The sequence below is a fragment of the Mollisia scopiformis genome, assembly GCF_001500285.1.
Source record: "Mollisia scopiformis unplaced genomic scaffold LY89scaffold_17, whole genome shotgun sequence".
Classification (NCBI taxonomy): Eukaryota; Fungi; Ascomycota; class Leotiomycetes; order Helotiales; family Mollisiaceae; genus Mollisia; species Mollisia scopiformis.
In genome coordinates this window covers 34,849-57,815 of record NW_017263597.1, presented here as the reverse complement: position 1 = coordinate 57,815, position 22,967 = coordinate 34,849, and the positions used below count along the sequence as shown (strand labels likewise).

General features: G+C 48.2%; 10 protein-coding genes across 10 annotated transcripts; 5 read left to right on the top strand and 5 right to left on the bottom strand.

Moving 5' to 3' along the window:
- Positions 1-605: 605 nt before the first annotated feature.
- Positions 606-1,142, bottom strand: LY89DRAFT_671520 (uncharacterized protein; the record flags this gene model as incomplete). The annotated part of the gene is made up of 1 exon (XM_018213222.1): positions 606-1,142. The coding sequence occupies one exon, from the start codon at positions 1,140-1,142 to the stop codon at positions 606-608; it is 537 nt and encodes a 178-aa protein (XP_018068501.1).
- Positions 1,143-2,162: 1,020 nt separating this feature from the next.
- Positions 2,163-3,891, top strand: LY89DRAFT_698588 (serine/threonine protein kinase; the record flags this gene model as incomplete). The annotated part of the gene is made up of 3 exons (XM_018216992.1): positions 2,163-2,221; positions 2,288-2,916; positions 2,969-3,891. The coding sequence occupies 3 exons, from the start codon at positions 2,163-2,165 to the stop codon at positions 3,889-3,891; spliced, it is 1,611 nt and encodes a 536-aa protein (XP_018068500.1).
- Positions 3,892-4,938: 1,047 nt separating this feature from the next.
- LY89DRAFT_686671 (uncharacterized protein) lies at positions 4,939-5,391 on the top strand. Its single transcript, XM_018215338.1, has one exon. It carries the CDS (start codon positions 5,047-5,049, stop codon positions 5,209-5,211), a length of 165 nt encoding a protein of 54 aa, XP_018068499.1. The 5' UTR covers positions 4,939-5,046; the 3' UTR covers positions 5,212-5,391.
- Positions 5,392-5,792: 401 nt separating this feature from the next.
- Positions 5,793-6,710, bottom strand: LY89DRAFT_589497 (uncharacterized protein; the record flags this gene model as incomplete). Its single annotated transcript, XM_018209536.1, has 4 exons — positions 5,793-6,023; positions 6,202-6,381; positions 6,437-6,490; positions 6,546-6,710. The coding sequence occupies 4 exons, from the start codon at positions 6,708-6,710 to the stop codon at positions 5,793-5,795; spliced, it is 630 nt and encodes a 209-aa protein (XP_018068498.1).
- A 1,343-nt stretch (positions 6,711-8,053) lies between these two features.
- Positions 8,054-9,426, top strand: LY89DRAFT_784140 (uncharacterized protein; the record flags this gene model as incomplete). The annotated part of the gene is made up of 3 exons (XM_018222752.1): positions 8,054-9,072; positions 9,123-9,275; positions 9,323-9,426. Exons 1-3 carry the CDS (start codon positions 8,220-8,222, stop codon positions 9,424-9,426), a joined length of 1,110 nt encoding a protein of 369 aa, XP_018068497.1. The 5' UTR covers positions 8,054-8,219.
- A 2,295-nt stretch (positions 9,427-11,721) lies between these two features.
- On the bottom strand, positions 11,722-12,788 carry LY89DRAFT_130409 (uncharacterized protein). Its single transcript, XM_018205238.1, has 2 exons — positions 12,707-12,788; positions 11,722-12,644 (listed from the first exon to the last, which is right to left on the bottom strand). Exon 2 carries the CDS (start codon positions 12,605-12,607, stop codon positions 11,777-11,779), a length of 831 nt encoding a protein of 276 aa, XP_018068496.1. The 5' UTR covers positions 12,608-12,644; positions 12,707-12,788; the 3' UTR covers positions 11,722-11,776.
- Positions 12,789-13,990: 1,202 nt separating this feature from the next.
- On the bottom strand, positions 13,991-14,969 carry LY89DRAFT_130462 (uncharacterized protein). The gene is made up of 3 exons (XM_018205239.1): positions 14,821-14,969; positions 14,100-14,724; positions 13,991-14,034 (listed from the first exon to the last, which is right to left on the bottom strand). The coding sequence occupies exon 2, from the start codon at positions 14,660-14,662 to the stop codon at positions 14,174-14,176; it is 489 nt and encodes a 162-aa protein (XP_018068495.1). The 5' UTR covers positions 14,663-14,724; positions 14,821-14,969; the 3' UTR covers positions 13,991-14,034; positions 14,100-14,173.
- Positions 14,970-16,434: 1,465 nt separating this feature from the next.
- Positions 16,435-17,784, top strand: LY89DRAFT_736188 (S-adenosyl-L-methionine-dependent methyltransferase; the record flags this gene model as incomplete). The annotated part of the gene is made up of 5 exons (XM_018220093.1): positions 16,435-16,633; positions 16,871-16,951; positions 17,003-17,069; positions 17,117-17,677; positions 17,730-17,784. The coding sequence occupies 5 exons, from the start codon at positions 16,435-16,437 to the stop codon at positions 17,782-17,784; spliced, it is 963 nt and encodes a 320-aa protein (XP_018068494.1).
- Positions 17,785-18,385: 601 nt separating this feature from the next.
- On the bottom strand, positions 18,386-19,911 carry LY89DRAFT_130376 (uncharacterized protein). Its single transcript, XM_018205237.1, has 3 exons — positions 19,575-19,911; positions 19,477-19,500; positions 18,386-19,410 (listed from the first exon to the last, which is right to left on the bottom strand). The coding sequence occupies exons 1-3, from the start codon at positions 19,620-19,622 to the stop codon at positions 18,616-18,618; spliced, it is 867 nt and encodes a 288-aa protein (XP_018068493.1). The 5' UTR covers positions 19,623-19,911; the 3' UTR covers positions 18,386-18,615.
- A 918-nt stretch (positions 19,912-20,829) lies between these two features.
- Positions 20,830-22,670, top strand: LY89DRAFT_130332 (uncharacterized protein). Its single transcript, XM_018205236.1, has 4 exons — positions 20,830-21,349; positions 21,403-21,795; positions 21,847-22,512; positions 22,561-22,670. Exons 1-3 carry the CDS (start codon positions 21,169-21,171, stop codon positions 22,509-22,511), a joined length of 1,239 nt encoding a protein of 412 aa, XP_018068492.1. The 5' UTR covers positions 20,830-21,168; the 3' UTR covers position 22,512; positions 22,561-22,670.
- The last annotated feature ends 297 nt before the right edge of the window (positions 22,671-22,967 follow it).

Below are 22,967 nucleotides of genomic sequence, written 5' to 3'. Positions count from 1 at the left end.
TTAGTTGGTGAATGGAATCTACGCGGAGCATCCTCTGTTCCAGGCCTCGTGTGGCCCTTTGCACATAGCGCACTTCCTCGTCGCCTCTTTGTTGGTTTTAGTGGGGCAATCTCTAGAGCTGTGTTCCTCTGCACAGTAGCCACATGCAGCAAGTGCTCTGCATTGGGTTCCTATGTGGCCGTATCTCTGGCACTTATAGCATTGCTTCAAGCGACACTTCCTGTCATATCTCTCGCACTGGAACGCTTCTCTTGCCAGATCAGGCCTTCATCGATTATTTTGTTCGCATCTGCAGCTGGTCTTGTAAATTCAACGGTGATGGAAGAAGCTGATTTGGTGGAGGCCGATCTCGATAGCCATCCTATATACTTGATGTCTGCACTCGGGATGAATGGTTTGTTGTCCTGTAATACTTTAGCTCTAATTTGATTGAACTTCTCTATGTCCATTGAACTTGTACGTATCCCGTGTACAACAATGCCGTACGTTGGGGTTTGTATCGAGGCACCGTTTCCTATTCTGCTTGTCTACTCGTTAGCAAACTGTCTGAGTATTTCGGCATCTTTAGTATTAATAGTCTTAATGCTTAGATCTCCGCTTTTCAATTAGTTTGCCGATACGATGTAGATGTTCTCAATGTGTTTGTTCTTGCTCTGTTCAATCGCGCGGTCTACGTGGCCCTGCAGGGTGCGTGGGTTCTTCGCTCTTAGGTTCTCAATGGTTGTGGAGTCAGTGATTTTCACGATGATCTCACGCTGTGCTTGGATTAGAGATGGTGTTTGTGTAGAGATTGTGATTGGTTTGCTAATTTGCGAGACATTGCTGCTAAGTACTGAGGCATATGAACTTCTGGGAGTTGGGGAAGAGTGTATGGCTTTCGCAATGTCGTTCGTTTCCTTCAGCAGCGTCGATGTCAGCTTGCCGGCCATTGCGACTTCTTTGGTGATTGCATTCGTGTCCTGGCTTATTTTGACGACTTGCTGTGATGATATGGCGGTCTGCTGAACTGTCGCAGCCGTTGTCTGAACCGTTGTTGCTGTTGTTTTCAGGTCGTTCTGGATGGTTGTGAGGGCTTGCATGACAGCTGTGTGGCCTGGGGCTTTCTCGATTTTGGTGAGGATAGCGCTCATGGTGGCAACCATGATTTTCACTCAGGGGATTGGGATCGGCTGTTCCTTTGCGGATTCGATACACAGGAGTGCCTCTCTTAGGTATCTGCTGGGGTATGTAGCGTGCTCGCGGAGATCATTGGACCATGCAGTTACTTGAGGCCACGTTAACGCCATAACGCCTAAACTTATATCGCACTGGGCGATGCACACAGGCTCAGGCTATTCAATTAACCAGAAATAGGGCTACTAGATGTGGTTTTCGTTGCGTGATTCCAAAAATTTCGTTCTCGCTTTTTGTGATGTTTTCCCCCGCTTGGATTCAATTATTTGCTAGTGGCGCGAAAAGAATGGCGGGACACATGTTGTCATGGGAGTGATGTATGTAAAGAAGGACAGGTCGGTAGAGGACGTTGCTATAGGCTAAGACAATTTTGCGAAGGAGTTTAAAGGCGTTGATTTTGGGGAGGGCTTAATCTCTGCAGGAGGGGCTAGTGGTTTTGGAACCGGGACCCAAACTGGAATCGGAACTGGAGGTTCAAACTCGTCGGAATGGGTTTAGTGGGGTAACGAAGGCATATGGTATTGTAGTATAATCGGGGTCGACGAATGGTATGCACCTGAGAGTAATGCAAATTCGAATTGGATTTATAGTAATAAACAAAAGAAGTATTTTATCAAATATGCTAACGGGGCGGTCGTGTGGCAGTGAGTCAGCTGCGAAGATTAAGAATGGATTGAGTTTAGATAGAATTTAGTTGCTTGGGATTTTGCGCTCTTGTATTATGTGATTTGTATGCTCCAATGGATTGTCTCACGGAGCCTGGCGTGGAGCATAGCCCCACTAAGATTAGCCTGCGGCGGCTAAAGGATCATTCAAACCACCGCGTGGTACCTTCTCCAACTTCAACTTTCTCTGTTCACAATGCAATGCAAAGAAACAGTCTCGTCCGGAAAACTCTCCGCTCTATCTGCATGCCTTGTGGTAGAGAGAAGCGAGCTTTATTGGCAGTCCGGTCGCGGAAATACAGCATGGAAAGGCGTCAGAAAGGGATGGCTAAGATCAACGACGCCACCAACTCATTCTTCAACTTCACTTCCGGTAGGTGGCAGTAAGTATAAAATCGACCGATCTTGGTTGATCTTTCACTTTCGCTAATTCGTACACGTGTCCCCAGTTACAATGAACATCTGCGCCTTTCGGAGAGGCGACTCTACTTCAACATAAACGAGCTGTGTCACCTTGTTGCCAAATCTGTCGGGCTACCACGTACCGATATTGCACTCGTCACAAAGATCGCAGAGGCTGGTTCATACCGTATCTTTGAAGCAACTTTCCACAATGGGTTGAAGGTCATCGCACGCCTCCCATATCCTTGTACTATTCCTCGCAAATACGGCGTCGCTAGCGAGGTTGCCACGATGGAGTTTCTACGTATGCATGGCATTCCAATTCCCAAGATCCTCGACTGGAGCTCATCTGCTTCTAATCCACTTGGAACAGAATATATCATCATGGAGCGAGTTTCAGGGAGGGAGTTAGCGGATACATGGCATACTATGACATTTAAAGAAAGGATGGCGGTTGTTGAGAAGATTGTGGATTTAGAAAGGCTTCTGTTTGGCATTCGGTTTCCTGCTAGTGGTAGTCTTTTTTTCAAAGATTCCTTGGATCCTGATGTCAAGAGCGTGGATATGCCCGAAGACAACAGCCTCAAAGATGTAGGCAAATTCTGCATTGGACCCTCGACTGAGTATCTCTGGTGGTACCAAAAGCGAAATGAGCTCGCTGCCAGTCGCGGACCTTGTGAGCGCCCCTATCTGTATGATCCTAAGCTAGCTAAGCAAGTTAATTTCAGGGAAGAGTAGTGAAGAGGTGTTGAAAGCAGTTGGTGAGAGGGAGATCCTATGGCTCCAGAGATTCGGCGAGAAGCGGTATCCACGGGGACCATTTTACAGGGAGTTCTATAATCGTCAAAAGGTAGATCCACAGGTGCAGATTCGTCATCTATTAGACCACCTAAAAGTTGCTCCTCACCTCGTTCCGAAAGTAGAGCAGCTGAACGTACCTACTATTCGTCACCCTGACCTCTCACCCAGCAATATCTTCATCTCCGACTCTGGCGACATCACTGGCATCATCGACTGGCAACATGCTACGATCCTTCCAATATTTTTACCAGCCAAAATCCCGAAGCATTTCCAGAATTACGGTGACGATGATTCCGAGAATTTCCGGCGTCCAGAACTTGCAGAAGATTTCGCCAACATGACCGGCAGTGACAAAGAAGTAGAGATGGAGCGATACCGGCGACGGCAAGTGCACTACTTCTACCTTGGCTACACCAGTGAGCTCAACAAGGCTCACTTCCACGCAATGGGAAAGTATAACCTTATTTTGAGGAGCCAGCCTTATGATACTGCTAGTCGGCCATGGGAAGGTGATAACACATCGCTCCAAGCACAATTGATTAAGACAATAGCGCAATGGTCCGAGATTGCCTCTCCAGAAGATAATTGCGTAGTTCGCTACCCCCCAGCGGAAATCGAGGAATGCCTCGACAGGGACGCTAAGCAGAACAACGTTAACGAGCAGATGCAGCAAGTGCGCGATTTCATTGGGATTAACATTGACGGCTTGGTACTGAATGAGGATTTTGAGAATGCGAGAGCGAGGGCTAAACTTATTAAAAATGAGCTGGCGGAAAGCGCCGATACAGAAGAACAGAGGAAGGAGTTCGATGAAATCTGGCCTTTTCAGAATCATGAGGAAATAGATTAAACATTGGAGCTAGTCGTTTGCAGCAGTGGAGGACTCCAATAACATGCCCAGATACAAGGGGGTGGAGGAACTTATTCTGAGGAAAAGGTAAAATGGAAAACGTGTCAGCAAAGCACAGACAAAGCCTCTGTGGATTGAGTGCTATGTCATTACCCCCAATTCCTACGAGCATACTGGACCGTGCATCAATCATATTCTCTTCTCTCTAATGTGCCTTGTACATTTTTCTCCTTGCCGTGCGGATTGATTTGTGATGACTTAGCGAAGCCTTCTTGCTCTATCGGAGGAAGTGGGCGTTGGTCATCATCAACCCAGCGCCTGTCCTCAACATCTCACCATGCTTTGCGACGAGGTGGGGCAGTTTGCTCGGTGGTTGGATCGGAGGGGGTTTTGGAGTTTGCCTTAGGATTGTGTGGTTCGTCATCTTCGAAGATTACCAGATTATCTGTGTATCGTTAAGGGATTGATTACTGTAACAAGTGATGGGAAGCTGGCATATTTCGGCATTAGACAACGCAGAAGAGCTTAATGCATTCGCGGCGCGGAAATTAAGCGATATCGACCTTCAACTTCTCGACGACATCTTTCCACCAGACGATTCTAAAGGGCTTTTCGTGCCAATTTTCCCTCCACCAACCCCTACACTTAACCCTAGTTCCTCGTTCACGTCTTCAAACTCCAATTCCAATACTACTTTACCCCTTGTTTTCGACTTGACTTCTTCTCTAGAAATCTCATCTCTGTTCGTTACCGATATTATATTTCGCTACAAGTAGATATTTATTTAAAGCTATATGCTAAATGAAAACCCTCAAACCATTACAAAGACACGAACAGCAAAATTCTTTGAAAATATCACTATTACCTTATTTCATACAAAAAATCTAGTAGTACTCGCATTATCGCCAGACATTTGAGTAGCGTTCACAGAATCAAGAGTGATTGTCCAAAAGAAAACCGTCGTCACAAAGTTCAAAGTTCTATCAAAATTACTATAGCCATAGCTACTTCTATTCCTGCTCGCAAGCGTCGTTGTCTTCAAAGCAACCCCTTTTCAAACAACAAAACAACTAACTCTGCTATCGATCCAAACGTTCTTGAGCATCTTCTCGTCCGATTGTTTGTTACTTGTTCTCTGTCTTTACATTTGGTTCAATGCGATTCTTAGTCTCTGCTCCCAACTGTCGACGAGCACAGCTCACTCATTTCAGCACGCTTGAGCAGGGATTTGACACCATCTATAGCCGCGCTCGATTAAATTGTCCATTCAAATGCGAGAACTGTGGAATGCGCTTTCCAACAAGGGGCAAATTGCACTAGGCATGGTACAACTCTGGCATCTGCCAGCGAGAGTATCAAATATGGTGGTGGCAATGACGGGTCCCCTGCTCGCATGTGAAGTACCATTTTTCCCTACTCACAATCCACTCTATCCGAGCTTCCCGAACGAATCAGGTCATTTTGCACAGTTCCTCGAATCGTGATAGTTGCTAACAGATGCCATCTCTGCTTGAATGCCGATCAAATAAAGTTTACGACGTGCAACAAACTATTATTCGATCTCAGTGAAGGCCCGCTTGTGTCTCGGATAAAAGCTCCGAATGATAGCATCTCATGATTTCATTGGTACGAAAGCTTTACGGAAAGCTAGTGCCTTATCCGAAAAGAGGCGAGGGCGCCTCTGACAACACGAGAGCGTGGGGCACAGTTACTCCAATTGGATGACACTTCGAACGTTTGGCACAGCAGCTTCGCGGAATTCGATTAGACTAGATAGAGCAACTTGAGTTTTTCAAAGAAATGAATGTTTCATATCATTACTGCAATCCTTCGGAAAACATGAACAACACAATGACAAAGAACGAGGCATGCGCACCCACAAGTTCCGCACCAACCAACGATCAGTTCTCCCTGCCAGTACCAACCATACTGTGTCCTCCATCTGCACCTTTGACTTCACGATCCTTACCGCGGAGCTTCATACCCTTGCTGCTGTTCTTGTAAAGGTTGGTGAAATAGTCCCACAGCTCCTTGTCCTTGTCCGCAGCAGACTCGATGTCGCCGTCCTTGATGGAGGCAAACTGGTCCGTCAGACGGCCGATCGTGACGGCGTGGGTTTTGTTATGGTGCGTCTATAAACACGAACCATTTTCAGCTTTCTATTCTTGCGAAGGTGTGAACATGGGACAGGAAAGGGAGGGGGGGCAAGAATATTGACGAACAAGGGGTAGTAGAATGGAATGATTGGTGGAGTAACACCACACGCGGGTTTTTGGGGAAAATACAACATGACTCGACTCAGAAGCTTACTTTGAGGTTGCCGAGTCGCCTGAACTGTTTGAAACAGTAATCGAGGGGACAGACGTAATATGATGGTCGGATTAGCTCGTGGGTTTTCTGGTGTACGGTAAGAGTGAATTTCCGTGTAAATGCCCAATCACATTTTTCGCACTTGTATGGGCGTTCATTTGTGTGTTGTCGTTCGTGAGTCTAGAAACTCTTCGTTAGTAACAACGAAGATGAGGAGATTGTCTTCTGTATTTACCTTTAGATTTCCGAGGGCCGAAAACTTGCTGTCACATCCTGATTTCGTACATTGCTATGAATAGAATATCAGAGATAAAGCTGTAACGTAGAAGGTGGGTAATACTCACATATGGCTTTTCTCCAGTATGGGTTCGGTAGTGTTCCCTAAGGTCATACCTTGACTTGAAACTCTTGGTACAGTTTCCGACATTGCATTTGTACGGTTTGCCTTGGGAAGTAGATGCAGATTTCTGTGGTGTTGTGCTTTGGATTCTGGTGTGAATAACTTTCATAAGAGTGTCGACTTTTGTTCCAAAATTCAGTTCATTGCTGCCGCTGATAGGACTCGTTGTGGGGACAGTTCGAAGTTCTGGCTTGATGGGTGGGATTTGGTTGCAAGCTTCTTCGACGAAACGCTGTCGAGCGTCTCCAGCGTGCTGTATTCCCCAGCTTCCATCATTCTCGTAGTTGTTGGCAAAAGCTGGATTGACTTCGTTCTCACTAGCTCCAATATATGGGTGGAAAACGAATAGGTTCTGCTGCATTTGTGGATAGGTTACTGCCATACTGCCTGATGATGCTCCGCTGAATAGATACACCGGAGAGCAGGAAGGGCTTGCTTGTGTAACAGCAGCACAAGTGTTATAGGACCAAATCGGGTCTATGCTATCCATCACATAGCCGGGCTCCATGAGTACGCTGTTCCAGCCATTGTCCTCAGGCCTGTCCTGGTGCTTACACAATTGACCAGTAGCAAGAGGGTTCATATTTTCGCAAACTCGGAGATCAGGTGTTTGTCGTGTTGGTGTAAGAACACGAAGTGTTCAGATAAGTTGATATGCAGCTGGGATAGAGGTTAGAGGGATTACTGATCGTTGAATACTCGAATCCGGGACTTGGTACCCGAATGTGATAGATCAACTTCCCTCAGCCTCTACGCGGCTAGGTTGTCACAATTGAATCCAAACCGTAGCGCCGTCCTGGATGACTCGGCAAAAAAAAAACTCCAAGATCCCAGCAATAAGGAGTGGGAAAAAGAGGCACAGGCAATTCTCCATCAACAGCAGCTTGTGGGTGGGAGGTGGCGGCCAACAGTGTCTGATACCAACACTATTTTCGTAGCAGTTGTTTCAGTCAACGAGTTTGGTCAGTTTGCAAATTCGTTCGCCCTATCAATGTCTTTCTTTGTACCATAGCCGGGCGTTGCAAATGCCTCAAGGATTTTGCTTTCCCAAAACGCCGACATCCCACCCAATGATAGCATGAGTGGCTTTCAGCCCAACATTGCATCCGAAAGACATCTTTGTAGGAATTTGTTTTGGGCAAAAAACATCTGCCCTGCAGAGAGGCGTCTCAAATTGAACTGTTTAGAGGTCTCACAGAGGTCGAGGTCGCGGGAAATCAAATCGTCACACTGATCCAGACTACGCCCCAACTCCGGAACACATCCGATTCCGTGGCTCTTTTGCCTCGCTTCCGCTGGACTGAGACCTGCTGCCTTCGATTCGCGGTAACTGCAGCATGTCCGGGAGAGGGAGAGTTCGGTGAGTGGCTTCGCGGTGTCACCACACTTCGATCGAGCTCCTCGAAGCGTAGACCATTCCTAGCAGATGTGGGGGCGGACGTAACATCACCTGGCCTGGCCTGGCCACGCTTGCATACCTAGGAAATGCAAGCTAGTCACCTGGCAAGAGATAGGATCTGAGTCTGTGAGGATCGTCGTCTCCCCTTCATGTATTCTCTCCGTCGTTACTGTTCAATGCTCCATACGAGATATACGTCGGTTGTCGCCCCAACTCGCAATGACAGACACATCGACACCCAACCCTCCAACAAACTTGCAGGCGAGTATGCCTCATCCGCAAAAGATTTCTGGTACTCCATCTGCAGTGCATTCATCGATCTTCAACCCTCCAGCAGATCCACAGGGAGTCACCATACTTCGGCGTCTGGCAGATATGCCTCATCATATGGAGGCTTCGAATACTTCATCTGCGGCGATTAGCACCACACAGAACCCTCCACACGCGATCGAAGCAGGTCATTGGAAGCTGCACATCCATGGTGCTGATATCCACCTTTATAACAAACATCGACGAATGACATTGGCAGATTTGCAGGTGGACAAAGATCCCCCGAAAGAGTGTGTGGCTCATTTTGAAAGGATACAGCAAGCACTTGCCGTTTCGTTCAATATGGGCCAGCTATCGATGGAATTTAATCATTTGATCAATGTTTACGATGCGCCATTGACTGTGATACATCGCGACGAGTCTTACATCTTGTCCCGGATTTCCTATTGCGAGGAAGATAGATGTAGTGTTAAGCTCGGAGTTTACCGTAGCCATTGGACGTACGCCATACCAGCAACATATTCAGAGTGTATCTTCGAGCCGGTGGTACTAACAGCACAGTTTGGAGGCACCTATTGGTTTGAGGATGGCGGCGGAAAAGTTATTCTGGTTGCACGCTCCCGGGGCACAGCACCCCCTTCTGACGTCTTCTCAAGTCTGGTCTGTGGTGACCAAAAGCCGACCAAAGTCCTTGCGCCTTGGATGCCGGGCGAGGAGGAGGTTGTGGCCATGGCTTCTCTCAGGATTCATGCCGACACAGAGATTGATCCTACATACCACGATATTGAAGTCTCATATGGAGGTAAGTTGAGATAGTTGAATGTCAGAGCATCACTGACCCTTTCTTTGCAGTCTCTAGAAATTGGGTCAAGCTTTCTCACCTCAAGGTTTATAACCCGAATGTCAACCTCAACGATACACAGAATTCAATTGCAGAGTTTCTCGGACGAACATCCTCTCTGATCTTGAAGTTCCCGGCATGGGCCGAGGATGATGTTAAGACGGGTCAGTCACACTTGATACGGTGCTCTTCGTGCTCTGACCAGTTTTAGTGTTCAATCATTACGTCGACAAAATGCTGCTCGAATCCGTCGGCCTTGGACTCCTCGACGTGAACCGGTCCGAAACTTCCTCGATTGTTGATCAAGACGGTTAGTTAACAGAGATTGATGAAGATCATCGCGAACCCCAGAAACTAGACGCAAAGGTGTTGTCCATGATGGATCCCCGAGTTCTTGCGATTCTTTTTATTCGACCAGACAAGTCTAGCCTTGAGCCCATTATTCAGCTTCGAGACAAGAGGGTCAAGTCGGTGATACTGGCCTAGCGCTATGAGGAGATCTCTTGGCTACCTGATGGAATTGATGCTTGGGACCACGAGACAAAAGTCTTCATTCAGCTTTGAACATGATCAGTATTGCCCCTCGTGGCTTGTTTCTCCTTTAATGTTCGTTCTTGTTCCTAAGTTAGCTAAAAATGAATTCGAGAGATGAACTCCTTGCTGCTTGCAAACATGAACGTAGCCTGTGGGGTTCTAGGTCTAATGACATGAGCAGCCATCCGGGATCTCTTGACCTTGCGACTTCCACCAATTCAAGCGACCTCCCAGTGAATTGCACCGTAATCACCAACGTCTTGCCCACCCACCAAGAAGGCAGTGCTGCCCTCACTAACGTTGAGCCCTCTGCGAAGATGGTTTTTGCGACCCACTCCGTCATGCAAACCTTTCGTTCTCGCCGCAAGAGCGATGCAGATCCAGACGCAACATCAGTGCTAGATTGCTTCTATGTTTGTGCGGATGAGATTTCTGGGTGTCCCATGCAAGTAGAAGTTTTATCGCTCACTTCATGATGAAGCTCACCATACAGCTGCTCCAACGTCAAAGTCGGATTTCGAAGCGAGCAAACCCCCTAAAGACAAAAGCATTGGCTTGGAGACAAGTAATTATACGATCAGTCACCAACTTCTTTTGGTATCACCGACTCTTGGAACTGCTTCTGGCCAATTCTCCCGCAAGGAACCCGTCTACCCGCTACAAAAAGAGTCACCATGTTCAATTCAGTAGCTTACACCACCAAGGCTGAAGACATCACGATTCAATTGTGTCACTCAAAACAAGACGTGCCAATCGATTTGCTCACGACTCGGCTTCAGAAGCTTCTACCAGCAGAAGTGGGGAAAACGAGAATAATGGAGATGGATCAGAGTCTATTCGGTAGTCTGACTGCGATGGATATGAAGACGAAAAGCTTTGTAACGGCCAAGTTTGATGGAAGTATGCTCCTTCACCCATTCACACCAGGATGGGATGGCTTGGCCTAGGAAGGAATGCAGAATCAAGAGCGAAATTGTGGTATGAGTATGAATCACCCAAGAACTTATCTACGTACGTACAGTACATTCCCATCCCTTCCAGGTCCCAATCAAGCCTGGCTCTTAGAGCACCAATTGTGGAATTGAATCAAGAAAAAGTCAATGGTTTGTTGCATTTCGAACCGTCGGAAGTCTGGAAGCGAATGAATGCAGTGGCTTCAAACTTGTCGACTGATTCGTTCAAATTGCTGCTACACGTACTGTACGTCGCGAATGCTTTTTGAACCAATGGAGCTCCCCTAGTCTAGTCTTCGGATAGGTCCTGTACGCTTCCCGCTCCAGACTCGGTTTCTTGGGAACAACTCGCGAGAGGCCCGAGTTCACAGCCGAGACGTGGCTTGGAATGGATTAGCGTCATACGAACGACGTAATTTACTTCGTACATGCATGATGCACGCCAGGGACCCGAAGAAGCGGTGTGGGGATGATTGATTTATTGTGGCTTTCGGGCAAGTGAAACCCACTTCCTTTTGACTGCTGTGATACCCGACTCGACCCGAACCGATCCTGGGGCCTGGGCCTCCATATTCAGCCAGCGGCTTGCATATCAGAACCAGCTGACAGAACCAGCTGAAAAGCTGATTAGAAATCAATCATCTCCCGCGTACAGTACAGTGCAGTGTTCGACCCGAACCCGCCCCTGCGACTGCCGATCCACCACCGACGCTGCTTTCGTTTCGACCCGCCCCGCCCCGCCCCTTTGTGCGACTGAGAATGCCGACAATAATTGTTCCCCAACCACCAACAACAATCAATGGTTTGGCAACCACCGACGAGACTTTGGAGTCTTGGACACGGGTAAACGTCATCGACCTCTCGCGCTTTCAGCCCTACCCCCGCCCGACATTCTCAGAACCACCTAGCGATTCAAAGGAAAGCCCCATTGACCTCCAGCCAGAACACCCACAGCCACGTCCAATCATCGACCTTGCATTGCAGAATCACCCTGTGCGAAGAATTCATCGACTGCATGTTCAGACCATCATCCACCGACGTACGTACGATGCACAATATCGACTTTGAATTTCAGAACTACCTTACGAACTGAGAATCACCAACACTTCCATTTCAGAATCACCCGGCGCTGAGGATCATCGACCTGCATTTTCAGACCATCCTAATACATTGATTTACTAGCCAACCGCAGTTTCCGGTTTACCCACTTGAAAAGTTCTTACTGAATGCGACACTGCATCAAAATTAAATGGTACATCAAGCTGCAAAGGTTGCCAATCCCTTATTGTCACATTCAGAGACCTTGACTCGCCCGTCATTCTCATTCTCAAATGTTTTTCGACCTTCGTCAAGAATCCCTCCTTCCCATCCCATTCTTTGAGATTGATTCGACACCCTGTAAAGCAAACATTTTGCAGTCCCGAAAGCCGCACTAGCCACCAGAGCTGCCATCCGTGTGAATCGTCGTCGTCGTCGTCGCGGCTCGGGAAAAGATTGGGGTCCATCCAATCCACTTCGCGGGCCTCCACCGTTCGAATCGAAGAGAGCAAACCAGGCACGAGTTCCTCGATGCCATCGATATATATCCTCATGCGTGTGTTCCAACCCAAACCGTGAGAAACGAAATAAGTATCGCGGCACCGTTGTACAACGTTTGGTCGCCCGATATACTCGGCGCATTGAGGTGTTGACGGTTCGGTGAAGGGAATCCCATATATCCGGGTGAACGACTGTGCGATCCCGCTCACGAGTGCCTTGCGACGACTAAAAACAGCATGTTGCTTCATGAACAGAGTTCTTGATTCGACGCAGGTCCCAAGAGCGGCTCGAGAGCAGCGTAGACGCTCTGCGTTGTACTCATGATCACCATGCTGAAGGTAGATGCTATCCGATATGTCGAGACTCTGGTGATGTGGAGGAGGGAGGACGTGGTTCCAAATCATCGTGCGGATCTCGAGTGGTAGACGGCAGAATAGTGGGAAGGACGCGTTCGACCAGTTTTCCATCATGAGTATTGATGATTAACAAACAATATTGCCGCCAGCGCTTTCCTTGTCGTAGCTGTGAACTTGTTGCGCTGTTGCTGTTGCTGCTGCTGCCAGAATTACCTGTGGATCGTGCTCAAACGTACCGCAAAATGCAACCAATAGATTGTTCACAAATAATTTCTCCAAAGACTTGAAGAAGCATAGACGATGGTAATTCTGGCAGTAGCGCAACAGCAGAAGGTTGCGCTTCTTTAACTCAATGGCTTATTAATGACTCGGGACTTTCCGTTTCTATTCCCAGACTGGCTTGTGACATTGCAGCTCATTCCACTGAAAAGTAGCGAGCATGAGCTTCATCAAGCTTTGCCGAATACCGTATAGTAGATGCGGGCACGACTGCAGTTCCTTCATTAAGTAAGACCTGCAAGAAGCGCGTCCAACCTTCACGCTCTGCTGAATGCGGGCACAACTGCAGTTTCCTTTTCAGTAAGAGGAGCTCAGCTCCGAACAATACCCGTGCCGCACCCAACAAAGCTTTCAAGACACCCTGGAACGCTTTTGGTGTCATTCCCAAATATTTCTTTCTGCTCGATCAAAGGCCTAGACTCGGCACGGTTCGGTATTAAATCTCATACACAGGCGGGTGGAGCATTGTCCCCCTAACATAGCCGAGATTCACCAGGCACCATCCAATTCGACAATTGTTCTTCTCACTTCAGACCCTCCTGAGACCTCCGCTCATGGATGCAAGCAAGGAGACCAACATGGTGAAAGCTATGAGATTCTGCTGTACTAGAGCGGTCAGCAAGACAGAGGAATTTGGAGTATCAGAAAACGTCAAGAACTGGATAGCAGAGCCTTAGTGCTGAACGCGGACTTTCCATTCTCCCCTATTGGTAAGAAATAATGTAAAACATAATAGAACTCAAATCCAAAAGCTTTTGTCTCAGCATGCCCCTGTGGCCAGCTCCCTCGACATTAATTCCACAACAATAAAAATCATCCATCCAATCTTTGGAAAAATCCAGCCCCGCTGTCGCCACAGCCGGTGCCATGTTCCTGCTCACAAGTACACCAAGTTATAGGAAACCAAGGAAATCCCGAGATGGTGGTGTCCAAAGTGCCAGTGATTGTTTCCCTCCCATTTCCAAGTTCAAAAAATTTGCGCACTCTCCGTCACATGATAAAAATAAACCTGACATAGCCAACATCTTGCACCCAGCTTTCTCCCTGCCCATCCCTTTACAAGCTGTGAAGACGCAACAAGCGCATGTCAATACCTTCTGATCGCGTCTGGGCGCTCGAGACGAGCTTCGACCTGTGAGAGAATACATATCGTGCGCTGAATAAGGAGGCCAAGATGGTCTGCATGCATGATAAGGAGAAGGAGAGGTCGGAGAACGTGATCTCCATATACAGCTCGAAGAGTTCTGAGATTTTCCAATTGTCTGCAAGATGCTAGTATCTGCGGGAGAAAATACTATAGACACATACAGCTGCATGGTCTCCCTACCATTGGAGAAAATAGGACTTTCCGTGTCGAGGCACGTGAAAGCCACCATACTGTGGACAAGAGCATTGATACCATCACTGGCAAGGCGAGGGGCGTCTTGGTGAATCTCTTCCACTTCTATCAAGAATGTTCAGGAGAAAGGGTCGGTAAGCGGTCACCTCCGCGTCGTAGTCCCTCGCCTGTTCATGTGCGGAGAGTGAGGGAATAAGGATTGGATGCATGGTGTTTATGTCTGTTTCGTAAATCGCCACCAGTAGGTTCACAGTCTTTTGACTCAGGTCAGGCATCTCGTCTGCGTTGGTATTCCCAGCCACACTGCCGTCATCTTCAAATAGGCGTTCCCTGCTCTCCTCTAACAGACTTGGCCATTCCAAGCGCTGAATACCCAGCCCAGCATCTTTCCACATGTCGACTATAGCATTTATATTCAACGTCCCCATCCCTCGTATCGCTTGTTCGGGCATTGAAGCCGATCGTTGGTCTTGCTCCGATGGTGTCGCTGCATCAGGCGATTTGCTTGAGGTTGCTGAAGATGTCGAATCGTCATGAATCTCCTCTTTCATAGTAAGGTAATGAAGCGATCTGGGCCCAATTCGCTCCAGGGCTCGCACTGCACGTCTCCCACCTCACCTCATTAATTATGGGATGCTTTGCAGAGATCCATCCACACGGGCTGGCTCAGTACACAGCACGCACGCACGCACGCACGCAGTCCACTCACTCACGGCAGCAATGATACGGGGATAGGTATCCCCGTCAATATCATCAATATCAGTGTGATTGGGTTGGTTCGAGGGTGGCCGACCTGGTGGAAAAAAGAAAAGAAGTACACAACAGCTTGCTTACCAAGATATGCCCGCATTTACTGTGTAACCTTACAGCACAGCAAGGCTTAACGAGCGAAGCCCGTGCGCTCCTGTTGTAAGATTTACTCATGCGGCACGGATGCCGTGTACATTGTTGGTCACAAACTGGAAACCGAGCAGTGCATGAAAAAGAACGAGGCAAAGACAAGGGAAGGAAGGGAATGTGGCTTGCGAATGAATGAATGAAGAAGAAAGAAGTCAAGAGTGCACATACACATGCACATGCACATGCATGCTATCGGATCTGATAGATCAGAAACGGTGCACACCCACCAGCTGCATTCCAGGCTCGGAGGAGTTGCTCCATCCATGTCCCCTGGACTGGAAAAGGATGAAATTCTAGAACTGCCCTTCGTGTCGCTGAGCGTGAGCGTACTGTGGTGTAGTGTAACCTACCACGGCTCACGGCTCGGCCCCCGGATGTGTACTCCTCACGCCTGATGCCTCGCTTCCCGCTTCTCCTCTCTCCGGAGCCGAGGGCGCGTAAAGGCGGCAGGCTCAGCCACTAAGTGCTCAGGTGCTCTCGCATGCCGCCGTGGATGGATGGCAGAAGCCGCACGTCGTACCAAGGGTTCAGTGCATGCATGCACGCATCGTCTAGACCACGCCTTGTGAAAAGGAAGGGTTGCACCACGGGATTTTAGTTAGGGATATTAATCTTGCCATTTACGGATGAGTGTTGTCAACAATATTAATTTTCGTTATTAAAAAAAATATAATAAAATACTCCTACAATTTTCTTTTCACGTTGTATAATTGGACGAAAGGTGGACGGAGCGGGGTTTTATACCTCCCGGGGTCGATGGAGGGATTGTTTGTTTGCCTAGGTTTGTGGGGTAGAGAGGAGTGAATTTGGGGATAATGAGAGCGAATTTGGGGATAGTGAGAGTGAATTTGGAGATAGTGAGAGTGAATTTGACTAAGGCTGAGATCTTTTTCTTTTACAAAGTTTACGTGAATAAAAGAAGCAAAAAAGTCTCCAGGTTGAGGTATAAATTGTTATTCGAAGACTAGATTCATTTTGCTCAAGGGTGATGGCGAAATCTTTGTCGGGCTACCGCCGCAAGCGCCAATCCGTCGATAAACAGAAATATGGAAAGCCTCTGACGATGTAAAACCTGGTACATGTCTGTCTCAGTGTGCCGATCCGTCGATAAACAGAAATATGCAAGCCTTGACGATGTAAACCTGGTACATGTCTGTCTCAGTGCATCCTTCTTCCACACGCCACACGCCACGCCAAAGGAAGGTCGGTCCACCCATGACCATCACATACCAGGAAGTCCGTGATTATCTCGCGCCAGAGCTTGGCACAATCCTGACAAGCTGGAAGAAGCAGCAATCAAGCACAAAGCTACCGTCGTGGTGAAGCCGAAAGTGTTATACATAGACTCCTGTCGCCTTTGCTCTCAAGATCAACTAACTTCCTGCTCCTTGGTTCTTTTCGTGAGACGAGTTTACACACCACCATGACAACTGAAAGAGTGCCCTCGAATTCTGTCCAGAGTAATGTCGGCGACGAGGATATTGATGCCAGATATGATGGTTTCCACCATGGGGCTATCGCTGACCTGAGGTCTGAGGTAGCGTCCATCCAAACCTTAGACCCGGACTTTTGTGTGTTCATTGAAGAGAACGGCCGAACATATCATGCATACAAACCAGGATGTAAGTTGAAGCTTCATTGCCCTCGGTGCAAGAACACTGACATCAACAAGGATACTTATTACCAAATGACGAGGTTAGTTACTCACAGTTTTACAATCAAGGTCAAATAGCTTATTACGTGGGTGGATAGCTCGAGAAAGATCGATTAGGTGAGTCAAGAGACGTAAATTCTAGATTCACAAATTCTGAGAGCAGAGGCAGATTGGCAGCATGCACTATGGATTCAGACATTTCCAGGCTTGTTACTTGCTCAGTTCCCAGGAGTGGGGAGAATTTTGGACGTAGGGACTGGCACAGGTATTTGGGCCATTGAATTTGGTATGAACCGGTTTCCTCTGGCATGATAAAACTGACAGGCCATTGCCAAAGCCCGTCAATACCCAGCTGCCCAAGTTATTGGAGTTGACCTTAGCCCAATGCAGCCTCAGCGTCAATTGTGAGTCTACCAATCTTCCATTCCAGTCTTGTATTAATGTTTCGCAGTCTTCCGACAAATGTACAGTTTCAGGTGGCTGACTTAGAGGATCCTTGGACCTTTCCCAACAGATTCGATGTGGTTCACTGTCGCTCAGTGTTTCCGTGCTTAAATGATCCCGCCGGCCTCATCAAACAGGCACATGATGCCTTGCTACCTGGCGGGATTTTTGAGATGCAAGATATGTCGTTTCGATTCAATTATGACGAAGGAGGAACATATGCCTTCGGGACCGCGTTAGCGGACTGGGCAGGGATGCTTCGCTTCACGGCCAGAAGAGCAGGAAAAGATTGGACTTGTGCGGAAAGGTACAAGCAAGACATGCAGAACGCGGGATTTCAAGATGTGCAGGAAACGGTTTATAGGTGGCCAATAAATGGATGGCCCACCGATGCTGCCGAGCGACGGAGGGGGAGGATCAGCCAGGAGAACCTTCTTTCGGCACTGGAATCGTTGTCATATGCTCCCATGACCCGGTATCTAAACATGTCGAAGGAGGAAGTCGATGCCATTCTTATCGATGTGGAAAAGGAGATCAACGACACAAAAATACCTGCTTACCTTCCTATGTAAGTTCTTGGTTTCCCCCAATTGAAACTCAATATCTTACCATCAATGCAGATATGTCGTTCATGGCCGAAAGCCTTGCTCTGACCCGGGAGTAGGCGGAGTGTAAAGGGCCAGCAAGAATGGAAATCGCAAGATCCGATTAGTAGAAAATACGAATTAGTATTCTTATTTCATGCCCTAAATTCCTTCGTGATGTGCTGAATGAATATGATATTTTTTGCCACCGAGTTCAGATTGAAATGTTCAAGGCGCCAGACTGGAGCAGGCGACCTCTTCTGTACTATGCTTAGTTGCGTCCATGCCACAGAATACCCTTTTGGAAGCCTGGACGAAATTCGAGAAAACATGAAGAACATTCCCAGGAGAAGTGCTCACATGAAACCTCGTCCGCAGTTTCCTCTTGCAGTGCAAAAGAGAATTTGTCAATGCATCCAACTGAAACCCAAGGAAAAAGAATCTAATCTTTGTAATATGTAATATGGAGGTCCTTTGAAGGTGGAAGAACATGACTGACAACCCGGCCTTAGCGTTTCTTAGTGTTTCCAGACATCATGTCGCCATGTTCAAAAAAGCTTTGGGGTTTATTCTGCGGCAAGTTGACGAGAGTGGCATGCAACTTTGCGGTTGTTGCACTGAGAAGTCACAAATCTCAGCAGCGAGATCGGGAGGAGATTATGCTTGAGTCCATTTCTTCATTACTCCTTGATCCGTACGTACTAGTAAATAAATTGATACTCCTGCATCTCAACCTCAAGGCTTCTCTCGAGTCCGCGGAAGAATACTTTGCATCTCCCATCAGAAAATGAAATGATGCCGGTGTTCCAGACCAACCGTCCATACCTCTAGGCAATTTCCCCTCCTGCTCCACCTGCGACTCTTACATCGTCTCCTCTGATAGATTCCCATCCTCATCTGTATCCCTATCCCTATCCTCATCTCAGAACCGAACAAGTTCCTTCAACATCTGATCAATCTTCAATTCCGCCTCATCAATGCCCATCGTCTCAGCTTCTAGTCCCGGAGTATCCTGCCTCAGAGAAAGATGCGGGAATACAGTCAGATTTGCAAGGCTGACATAAAGCAAGTCTAGGCAAGCGGATTGCAAAACCGGGTCCAACTCCAAGTTTCTCCGACTCGCACCATCCACAACCGGACTCTTGGCCACTTGTGGATACTTTATTTTCAATCTTGCAACATAATCTCTCCAGATGCCAACTAGTCTTGGAGCGACCACTCCAAGTCTCTTTCTGATGTCCTGATACTCAACCTCCTCTTCTTCATTCCTCTCTGAAGATCGCAGTCCAACCCAAGTGACAGCATCAATCAAGACCCGCACCCTGGACTTTTCAACACACATATGTCGCCACAACCTGTCGGCGGCCACTTCTGAGCCATTACATGAGAACCAGCTTTCGTATGGAGACCACTCCTCGTCGTCGGTTGGTTCGAAAAGCCTGAGATGCTTCGCTTGGTTGACTCTGTTTTCGACGAGAGAAATCGCGTGCAGGATGTCTTCAGCCAGCAATGAATATGTGGATAAAAGGTGGAGGCGAGGGAAACGGTTGATCTGAGCTGTGAGCGTGAAGAACAGACTGCCAATAACTGAAATTACAGCTACGAGCTCTTCGACCGGCTCGATTCGATGCGGTAGTGTCGACAGATAAGCTGTGCACGTATCGACGAATTTCGTTAATGTATTGATGACGGGCATGGGGTCCGCTGGAGATGCCATCTTCACAATGAATGGAACAATCAGAGAAATGGTTCAGAAGTGGGTTTGGGTCGAGAGTTCACTTGCGGACAAAGAGTACCTGCCTCCCGCCTATTAAGCTTCTAAAAGGGCTTCACAATAGGGGCTGCACTCAATGGATTTCCCTCCCTCGCTGCTGTACTTACCACGATGCGATTGATCTTGTGCATATGAGTTGGCCTGCTGCGGCTCATCCTAAGGGGCAGTTGGTTGCTGCAATCGTAGCCTCCAATAATAGGATGACGCCCAACACGCCTGTTTGTCTGGCACGGTGGCACCCGACGCACGCACGCACGCACGTCCGGTCGATCGATCGATTGATTGATGATCACCAGGCAGGGAGGGCAGGCAGGAAGGCAGGCAGGCAGGCAGGGGGCGGCATGGCGGTTTCAATTAGCTGCAGCTGCAGCTGCAGGGACAGACTTAGAGACATAAGGTTTGACACCCTGGACTCTCTCTCGACTGGCCTCGCCCTCGCCATTTCCCCCACATTATTTCACTCGTACCATTTGGTCCGCCCGCCCTACAGGGATAGACACGATAGACACCCTGGACGGGCGTTGCCATTTCTCCCACACTACGGAGAGTCCCTGAAATCGCTCAGACCTCTTGTCAGATCCAACTATCATTTCTGGTGCGATCTTATTGCTGTACTTTGAAACTCTTACAATAAATAAAATTTGGAGCATTTATCACTTTCAAGTGCATTTTTGGACTTGATATTCATGAAGCGGCAAAATTAAGTGGTTTCAAATATCCTGGTTTTTTTTCTTCTAGGGTATACACTGTATTTCACCCGTACCATTTCGCCCTCGCTCTTCCGCCCTCCGCTCTTCCGCCCTCGCTCTTCCGCCCTCCGCTCTTCCGCCCTTGCCCATTCCGCCCGTCCCATTCCGCCCGTCCCATTCCGCCCGTCCCATTCCGCCCGTCCCATTCCGCCCGTCCCATTCCGCCCGTCCCATTCCGCCCCCCCCCATGGCTACACGAACTGAAAAACTGCTTTCTCCATCATGGGTAGAAACCTTCAAAGGTAAAGAGCACAACCAGCCAAGGAGCAACATGCAACTATGGCTCCAGGCTTGGCTTGAAGCCAAGAGCGAGAAACGTGCAACAGGAGGCGCTGTTGTCTAAGAGGAGACGAAAGAAAAGTGCGAAGAAAAGAAGTTCCAGGAAAGGATTTCTGAGCTTGATCTTCCAACCGTCATCAAAAATGGAGGAAGGTACACCCAGCATGAAATAGCTTCCATAACGGATAAAGAGTGGCCACGCTGCAGGCACCTCCTATTGTCTGATAACAACACGGGTAACAACAGAACCCCGCCTGAAGCGTATCTGGCCGATATCAGTAAACATGTTCTTGTCGGAAAAAAATACGTCCACCTCCGTGATGCTTTCGTAGAAGCATTCAGTGCCGTGTTTGGGGCAGTCCAGAGACTCGACAGACGTGGGCGGGAGATTCAGAAGCCGGTGATAGGGGCAGAGCAGAAGAGGAAAGAGTACAGGATCAAACTAGGGAACGGAAGAGCGTTGATCAATGCCAAGTTGGCAACAGAGCTTCGATCAATAGCAGTGACGCGCGATGAAGAATTCAAAAGCGGCCTCGAGAAATTTGCAGAGCTGATCGCAGAGTGCGACAAATGCTCTCGAGAGCTCAATTTGCAGCTCGAAGCTGAGTTCAAGACAGTCCTGGAAGAGGCTGCTACACAGGAGGCGAATTACATCTCACACCCCGACAGACGAATGACGACGCTGCGTCTAGAATTCGAGGAGATTGTCGATGCCATTGCGGAGCAGGACCATCTCGAACTTCAGGAAAGACTTTATCGGAGTCAGAGGTACTTAGCGGAATTCAATAGGACAGTGGAAGAATTGTGCACAGGACCTCCCATTCTTGTCCAAGCAAGCGCACCCGAATCTTCAGGTTCGTTAGATACACCTTCTCCGGTTTGCCAGTTACTGATACTTCAGTGCCAGACGCAATTCAGGACATCCATCCCTCATCTCCAACATTCAACGAATCCTCAGACACCCCTTCTGCGAAACCCTTACAAATCCTGAACGAGGACGTCAATTTATCGTCGAAAAACAAGGCTCGGTCGACTAACGACGGTATTGGTCGATTACCATCCAAGGTCGTACCAGAGGCATTCCAAGCAGAGGCGCAACAGGAAGGTAGAGGGCGGTCTGATAACATGGGGCAAGTGAGGCTCAAGCGCCAATGGCCTCGTGAAGACCAATTGTTGAATACACATGAACTAGGGGAGGGCGAGATAGGCCAGACCAAGCGCCGCCGGATCGAAAACCTATCATCATACCCTTTCCTACAAGGCGCACAATCGTGGAATAATAGAAGAAGCATGCCTTCAGGTTCGTAGAATGTATGCTTCCCTGGCTTACCAGTCGCTAATATTTCGCCAGTGCCAGAAGCAGTTCGCCAGATCCACCCCTCGTCTGCGATGCCCTCTGCACTTAATACGAGTCCAACCCATCGACACGAGAAGCTGATCATCAAAGTGGATTCAGCTACAATGCTCGCAGAAACCCCTTCATCTTCCAGGTGGAGCTCTGGCCATATGATTCAGGGAATACATGGCACACACCAGCACAAGGGGCTCTTATCAAGGATCGATTCATCACTGGGAAATAACCTGCAGCCGAAGACGATTGATACACCGTTCTCAGAGAAAATCGATCAACACCAAACAAGTGGAGGTATGTCTAGCACGACGGTGGACCCCCAGATTGGTGAAGGCGGTCCATCACTATTGAACCAACAAGCACACTCGTCGACTGTTGCTAATGTTTCACTAGTGCTGCACGGAAAGCATCACCCCTTCCCTCAGACCTCAACCCAATTCACGAGAAACAACCTTGATTCATCATTGCAAGTGACGGCGACTCTTCGAGCCCATGAAACGGTACCTTTGGCATCGAAACAGGTAAAGATCAGGATCAGGCGCCCTTTAACTAAGGAAGTTCAACACATACACACTGCAAATGATTACTTTCGGACCGTTCTGGAGGCCTGTGGTCCAGGGAACGGGACAGCACAGCGAGTTAAAAACTTTTCCAAACAGATCTAAGGTCATGTAATCTCATCACTTGATAATATTTCAACTGACCTCCTCCTAGATCTAAACTTCAAGGCATGCACTAGCCATATCATCGAGGCAATACGGAATTTGAGGGAGTCGGATTGGGATACATTCAGGGGCCTACCTTCTGTGATTTCCTTGATCATTGGCTGTCGAAAAAGCTTTTCTTTGTGCAGTTGGAAGGTTGTCAGGAAACAAACCTATGTCATGAAATCTACTATTTCTCAACTATCCATTTCACGTCTACTTCCCGCACATCTATCCTTCACCAACATAGAGCTCCACTTCTCCCGCTTGTACGTCATAGCGAGAGCCCCTGGGTATTTCAACCCAACCGTTCGTTTTGCCTGCCTTAACACAAGCTCCCACTGCTCTATCTGGTGCCGGAACATCGTTCTCGTCATCTTCGGCATTGTCTGTAATAAGTTCGTAATTGCTAACCTC